The sequence below is a fragment of the Phytophthora infestans genome, genomic scaffold (assembly GCF_000142945.1).
Source record: "Phytophthora infestans T30-4 supercont1.6 genomic scaffold, whole genome shotgun sequence".
Taxonomy (NCBI): domain Eukaryota; phylum Oomycota; class Peronosporomycetes; order Peronosporales; family Peronosporaceae; genus Phytophthora; species Phytophthora infestans.
Window position 1 is genome coordinate 288,381 of NW_003303753.1, and position 7,361 is coordinate 295,741.

Below are 7,361 nucleotides of genomic sequence, written 5' to 3' on the forward strand. Positions count from 1 at the left end.
AGGCAATTCAAGCACTCCCAGTCGTGCAAATAGGCAACAATAAGCCGTCACGTAAAACCTCCCGATAATAATCGGCCAATACACAAAGTCTCTTGGCCTTGCCGGATGAACCCTCGCTACAGAGCTTCGAGTTCACCGACAGGCATAACACACTCAAACAAGCTTGGTATGACGCTTACCTTGAAGCCGGACGTCGCTCTGTGTGCTTGAGTGGAAATTCTGTTCTGTATTTAAGCTTACCCTTTCGGGTCTATTCCTAATAAGAAGTCCTAATCAAGTATACAAATATCAAGTGAACAATGATCCGTTATGGATCTTCTTGCATGCCAAGCGTCGTCTGCACCGTCGCATGAGCATCTTTAACGGTCCGCGCCCTGTCCTAGACGGTGAAAGTGCCTTCCAAGGGTCGCTGAGTCTTCTGCGAACTCATCCCAACCGCCACTGAGGGTTCGTACCGTAGATGGTCCGCTGAATGCGAATCCGGCCAGTCCATTATTAATAATAAGGACAGCCTGGATTCAGTGACATATGCCCGTATCCAATACTCGTTGAACGTTCGGAGGTGACGCCGTCGAGTCCCTGGCACCTTGGCGTCTCCGTACATCACCTGACCGAGGGTTCGTCGCTTGAACAACTTGGGCGGTGTCTCGTCTTTGTCGACGGGTGATAATCCGCAACTACGGAGAAATCACTACACCACACAAATGTCTCGGGCGGCGCACTCTACAGTGTACGTGTACTTCGAGATAACTCTGCATTCGTTGTTAAGCGTGACGACTTCAATATCGCAATCGTGCATGCGAGATGCAGCAAATAGCTCGAGCTCTCCAGGCGCAAGTTCACCACTTCTTAACGACGCAATGTACTCGTCGTCGAACAGTCCGGTCAGGTCATTTAGGTTTTGCATATACTCCGTCAGAGATACAAAGTAGTCAGAGTCTGAAGCACCGAGACTACGACGAAGACAGCAAAACAGACTCGTCCGTGTGTCTTCTGGGATATACCAGCCTGGTGTTGAGATACAAAGTTCCTCGCGTTCATCCGTCGCGTCGACAATATGCTGATATTGTTGGTGCCAGTCGTACATGTTCATGGATGGGCTCAGCAACTCCCGAAGTGGAGGATACAGGTTGGCCAAACTAAACGCCGACTTAGCTACAAGCCCGCAAAGCTGAAATGCTTTCTTAATATCCTCCGGCGTTTTGGTATCAATCCAATCTAACACCCATTGTGCAACTCTGCCATAGTTAGGGACTTTGGGGTTGCCGGCTTTTGTTTGAAGCTGTTTGTCTTGTAGAGCCTCTCCAATGTAGCCATCATACATCGTGCGGTAATAAGCTTGGAAGCTTCGATTGACTGCAACATCAAGTGGCTGTAGAAGGTTCGTGAGATTTGGAGGTACTAACAACACGAACACGTTGTACCGCTCGAGCAGTTTCTCGTTGAACATCTTGACGTGGGCTGCATACGAGTCAATGATATACAAAACGGTTTGCCGATAAAATTGAGTCTCCTTCCTGCTGCATATCACGTCTTGCGCATGCCTGAGAAGGATGTCATCATTCCACATTCCAGTGGGGTTCACGTCTACCAAGACACCAGGTGGACATGATGGCCTCCTTTTCAGTTTGGAGAAGAGTAAGTGAGGCGCTAAAATCTGTCCGTCGCCAGTGATTGAAAATGTTGCAGTAAACCGTTTGTGACTGCTGCCGCCCTTCCGCAAAAGCACTTCTCGTGAGCCACGGGTTGTGATGGTAGACTTTGGTTCTGTTTCAAAATATCTGGGAACCTGGTCCATATTGATCACATTGCACGGAAGGATGTCGTGCTCTTCAATCAGTTGGTGTGCTTTCCTTATGAACTTCATGCACGTCTCTGCAGCGTCATCGGGAAGTGTTCTGGTGGTCGTTTGCCGTCGCGAAACAAGATTGTAGCGCTCCTTGAAACGATCCAACCACCCAGAAGAAGCACGAAACTCATTCGGTGGACTTCCACGCTCTATCAAAAGCACGGTTGATGTTGAGGGCTTGTAGCTGGATGTATTTGTCTTTTACTCGCAAACCCTTCTTGTTTCGAAAGGATACCCATGCGTGGAGTTCCTGCTCAAGCTGATGATAGTGTGGTTTGCGACCTGCACCAGGAATTCTGCGTAATGAGCGTGTACAGATTCGACGGTCCTTCGACGCGTGTTGCAGCGTTTCACGCAGCTTGCACCACTGCCTCACCATTGAAGACGTCACATGATGCTTTTTGGCGAGAGTATGATATCCATGGCCAACTGTATTGGGCTTGTACTCGCTGGCCACGTTCAATTTGAACTGGAGGCTGTAGCTGTTCCTCTTCTCCTCTGTCTGCATGCTACTGACGCTGTAGAACCGAAAATGTTACTCGTGGACCTCACTTCGAAGCACGCTTCGTGTTGTAGCCAACCATTGTGTTTGTTGGATGGCTGGACGTGAGCATTTGAGCAAGAATCACATGGCAAGCAGGCAGCACATGGCCCGTTAATTTTTTGTGCGACCTCTCAAGATGTGTTCGTTCTATTAATCCATGCTTTCAATTTGAGGTTTGAGATTTTAGTTTTTTTATAAGATTCCCTTGTTTTGAGCGCCTAGGCGTCTAGTGCGCGGTAAGACGGTAGCTCATATTTCAAACCAAGCACACTAGAATAAAGTAATTGCCGAGATCTGCCCAAAAACCGTTGCTTTTGTTTAGAATTTATGACTCTTCTTGAATATCCCAGATTTGTGACGTCATTACGATTAATTTCGAAGCACGACTAATTAGAGTGAACGGTGTAAGTGTTAACCCCAAGAGAATTTGAAGATCTTTTTCACTCATAGACTAAAGATGACTAACCCGTACCCGTGTTTCAGTTGTGGTGAGCCGGGGAACTGGTCGGCAGCTTGTCCGAACGAAACAAGGTGCTTCACGTCCAAGGAGTCTGGTCATTTGGCAAGATATTGCCCAATGACTGAGGCGAAGACACGCAACGACGAGCGCAGGAAGAAGCGCAACCAGCTGGTCAAGCCGGCAGAAATCTAGTGACGGACGTAGTAGGGGGACTACGGCGCTCGGTTGCGACAAGTAATCCCCAGTCGGAAACGGACTCGGTGCTGAAGAGCACTAACGGTGGTAGTGATGATGAAGCAGTCGACGATGTGCGAATAGCGCCGACGGTGAACGGGAAGAACAAGGTGACGAGTATGGACGCCGTAATGAATCGCATGGAGGTGGATGCGTCGGTGAAGGACGGAGGGGGGGGGGAAGCGCTACGTCAGTATGGTAAGACCTGCAATGCCGGTGGACAGGTTCGTTCGTGTCCCTGCCAAGGAGATGGGCACCAGCGGTAAGAAATACGGAAGGCGACGAGCTGTCAGGTGATGATGACGGTCGGCTCCAGACTCCAGATCCGAGGAGATGAAGGGCGAGACGAGTGAGGGAGACGCCAATATTGCGCGGGTGCGATTGACGCGAAGGAGAGTGCGAAAAACGGCAAAACGTGTGAAGGCCAGGCAGGCAAGAGAGCGTCGGCGTTGTGCCGAACAGGTTACCAAAGCGGAGCAGCAACATATGGACGAGTAGAGACAAACGGTGCGTCGCCAGGAAAAGGCCAAATATATGGATTTGGTGTAGGAATTTACTTTTGACCAAGAATCGGCTCGGTCTGATAACCCAGAGCTTAGGAACAAATGATCACGGTAAGTACTCAGCGATCTGTCCGGATGATGTTATCCGGATGGCCACTGAGCTCAACAGTCGCCTGAACCCAGCGGAAGGGGCGGTAGAGATCCGAAACGACCAGCCGGGGTGCCGTGACGTTTCTAGCTGAGCGCTCGGTGACCTGTAAAAAGCGCTCACGCGCCGTCGTCCATCCTTTGGTGGAGGGCATAGGGTTGTGAACGAGCTCAGCCGAACCAAACTCGGCGGAGTCTCGGAAGTGATCTGACTTGGTTAGTCGGAACTCAGTGGAAGCGAGCCACTCGTCTGTCCCGGCTGGACCGAACCGCGAGGGGACCACCCTCTGCGCAGGCCATACAAGCGACGACCTAACTCGGCGATTTGTTGTGGTTTGTGTTAGGAATCCACATCTGACGGTATTTGTGTGTTCTACTACACCACAACTGGTGCCGCGACCAGGGAACAGGAGTGTGTGCTTGTTTTTGTAGGTACCAGCTAACCAACTTAAAAGGAAGAGAAGAGAAAGAGAAGAGTGATGATGGTCAAGGGATCAGCAACTCCGAGCGACGGAAGCCCAGCGACGGCTGGAGGATCGCCTCTCGCGGGGTCGGACCCGGCGGATCAACGACTCATCGCCATGACGATGGAGGTGGGACGAACCGTCCAGTTCGACGAGGATGGCCAAGACCAGGAGAGCGAGAACGGAGATGCAAGTGAAGGAGAGTATGAAGAGAAGGCCGAGACCGCTGAGCTCGGAGAAACGAAGACTACCGCCGAGCTACTTGGCGAGGTGGAAGAGTTGACGCTGCAGGTGGGACGCATGGGAGACCCACGTCCTGTCGAGCGCAACTTATCCGCCGAGATCGACGAAGGTGCGGGCGATAAAGAAGATGAAGAAGAACGTGGCGTTGCGCAAGGGGACCGTCCGCCCCTAATTCCGAAAGCAACGAGGAACGCCGATACGCCGAGCGCCAATAAAGTGTTGGCTCAGCTTGGCGAAGAGATGAGGACGAGACCAGGGTGGATGATGATGTTTGCGTCTGTGGCGATGGCGCAGGCGAAGTGGCCGATGTTGGGGCCCACGTTAACTCAACCGGTGCGCGCAGCCAGCATCAATCAGTTGGTGGAAGAAACTGCCCTCGTCACGGTATTTGAGCTCTCTTGTCGCGAAGTTCATCTTCACTTGTTTCTCCACCATCCAATCCTCGCCCACCTGAAATTCGTTACCTTGTCCATCCACGAGCAGTGCGTCCACTGTGATCCTCTGCTGGTACTGTGTCGTACCGACAAATCGCCACACTCCCAACACTCGTGTTCGTCCGCCTCGAAGCCTTCAACCGCGTCCACTGGTGCGTCGCGTGTGATACACTTGCCGTACCTCCGCAGTTCAACTCCAGCGACACTAAACTGGGCACAGCTATCCAGTCGTACCTCCTGCGTGTGCGATCGAGTGAACGCCAGCAAGGCTGTCGACAAGCAGCTTGGATTTTCTGATCCGGCAGCACGCAATTGCGCCACTCACAGTCCACGGCCGTCTGCTCCTGCGACCAACTCCACATCTCCGTAGTTTCCCTTCTTCTGGTACACGTAGGACTTCGCTGGCTTCTGCTTCTTCTCGAGTAACTTCGCCCGGCGCGTTACACCGTCGTTTCGTCGCTGGTGTCTTCGGTTCTGCAGCCGTTCCCGTCGCCTTGCCCGTTCGAACGCCTTCACTTCACGGATGGCCCTCTTGCGCGCGGCCCGCATCTCCACTAGTGTTCCTTCCTCTTGCAGCTCCCTCGGACACATCTCCGCATAGTGCTGCACACATGCCAACCATTCGGCATCGGCGATCTCCTTTTCGGTGTCGCGGGTCTTGACTGTCCTTCCCGTCGTCTCTGTTCATCCGTTCTTCTTCTTGATCGCGCGTCCCTCTGTCTTCTTCATCGTAGCCACGGCGACGCGTAGTGCCCGCACAGGTTCTCCCCGCCGTACAACTCGCTCAGCTTCTGGCAGGACGTCGCGTGCTTGCTGTACTGCAAGGCGCAGCACCTTCGCTCGCTCTTCTCGGCGCTCTCTCAGATCGCTCGTCAGGATATTCTGGACTGCCGCCAGGTCCACTTCTCTCCGTCGCTGCCGTCGTCTCGCGGCCACAGTCCTTCCACCACTCATCGTTAACGTCACTTGGGACGCATTTGCCGTTGCCCGCTTCTTCTTCACTGGTTCTTCTGTCGTCTCTTCCGCGCACGCGCCTGCAGCGTCACTCGACCCGGGTATGCACATCGCCTCCGCACGTTTCCTTGCACCCATCGCCGGTACATTCACCGTCGATGCTTTGCATTCCTTCTCAGCCACGGCGATAGGCTCGTCGCTTTGCTCCTCCGATGTCTACGTCGGCGCTCTTCCCCCGGGTCCGAGTGCTCGCTTCCACCCGTGCCATCGCTATTTGGTCACGAAGCCACACGGGTCCTCCTTCACCAGCTCTGGGGTTGGTGGCATCTTCCGACAACGAAACCCCAGCCTTCGCTGCCGCCACTAGTTTCCCGGAGCCGTCGGTGGCGTTGCTGTAGCTGCGCTTCCGCCGCCCTGGTTGCTGCTCGCCGCCAATGGCGTCGGTTGGGTCGCTCCCAATGCTTGTTCATCCACCAAACGCCGGGCACACTCCCGCCACCAGTGGTCAACTTCGCCGCAGTAGCTGCACTTGGACTCGGCCTTGCGCTGCAAGATCGGGCGCGTGTCAGTCGGACCATAGTTAGCTAGGTTCGAACCTCCGCCTCGGCCTCCGCCAAACCCACGTCCACCGTCAAAGCCGCGGTTACTGTTAAACCCTCGTCCGCTGCCGTTGCCACTACCGTTGAAACCACCGCCGCCATAGTTGCCATTGCCATAGTTGCCGTTGCCATAGTTGCCAATGTTGCCCTGGTTCCGCCATCCGCTGCTGCCAGCCCCTCCGTTCTGCTGCGACTGCCGTGGCTGATTGCTCGCCGCCGCATTGTTTTCCGTTTTGACTTCCAACGCCAGCGCTGCCTTTGCTTTGTTCGCCGCTGTCTTGGTATTCTCCTTCCCTAACCCGGCAGAGACCAACAGTAATGCTTGAAGGACAGTCAATGAGAGAGGGTCCTTCTTAGCAGTTTTCGTTAATCCACTAACGATCTTGTCATCCGTGCCAAACGTGGGTGGTTCTTCTCCTCCGAACCCTAAGCCCAGTTGTTCCAGTCCAATGGTTCGGCCGCCTCATTCGTGGATTTTTTCTTCGGTGGAGACGCGTCTCCTTCCTCTCCGTACTCGCAGTGTTCCCGGTAGCGCCGCTTTGCCACACGCCATTCGGTTACCTTGAAGCCCTCTCCGTACTCACCACACTTGTCTTCCGCGAACTGTGCGGCCTCGTCTAGCGTCTCAGATTCGTACGCCCTCACTTGCGTCGCCGTCGTCTCGTTATTGATTCCGTTTATGAAGGCCTCCACGTAGGACTCAGCTGGGATGCGTTTGCCGAAGCCAATGTTCGTCAAGCTGGCAGCGTAGTCGCTGAGCCGATCGCCCGGCTGCTGGACTCGCGCCGCTAGTCGTTGCTGAATTCTGAACATATTATCACGGCTGCCGTACTTCTTCCGCATCTGTCGTACCAGGTAACTCAGGTTGCGGTCTTGAGGTCGCATGGTGTCCGACAGAGTTATTAACCACTTGTTGCTGCATGCTTCGCG

General features: G+C 53.8%; 1 protein-coding gene across 1 annotated transcript; it reads right to left on the reverse strand.

The window, feature by feature from the left end:
- Positions 1-6,195: 6,195 nt before the first annotated feature.
- On the reverse strand, positions 6,196-6,533 carry PITG_04501 (uncharacterized protein; the record flags this gene model as incomplete). Its single annotated transcript, XM_002905238.1, has 2 exons — positions 6,196-6,378; positions 6,429-6,533. 2 exons carry the CDS (start codon positions 6,531-6,533, stop codon positions 6,196-6,198), a joined length of 288 nt encoding a protein of 95 aa, XP_002905284.1.
- Between the last annotated feature and the right edge of the window lie 828 nt (positions 6,534-7,361).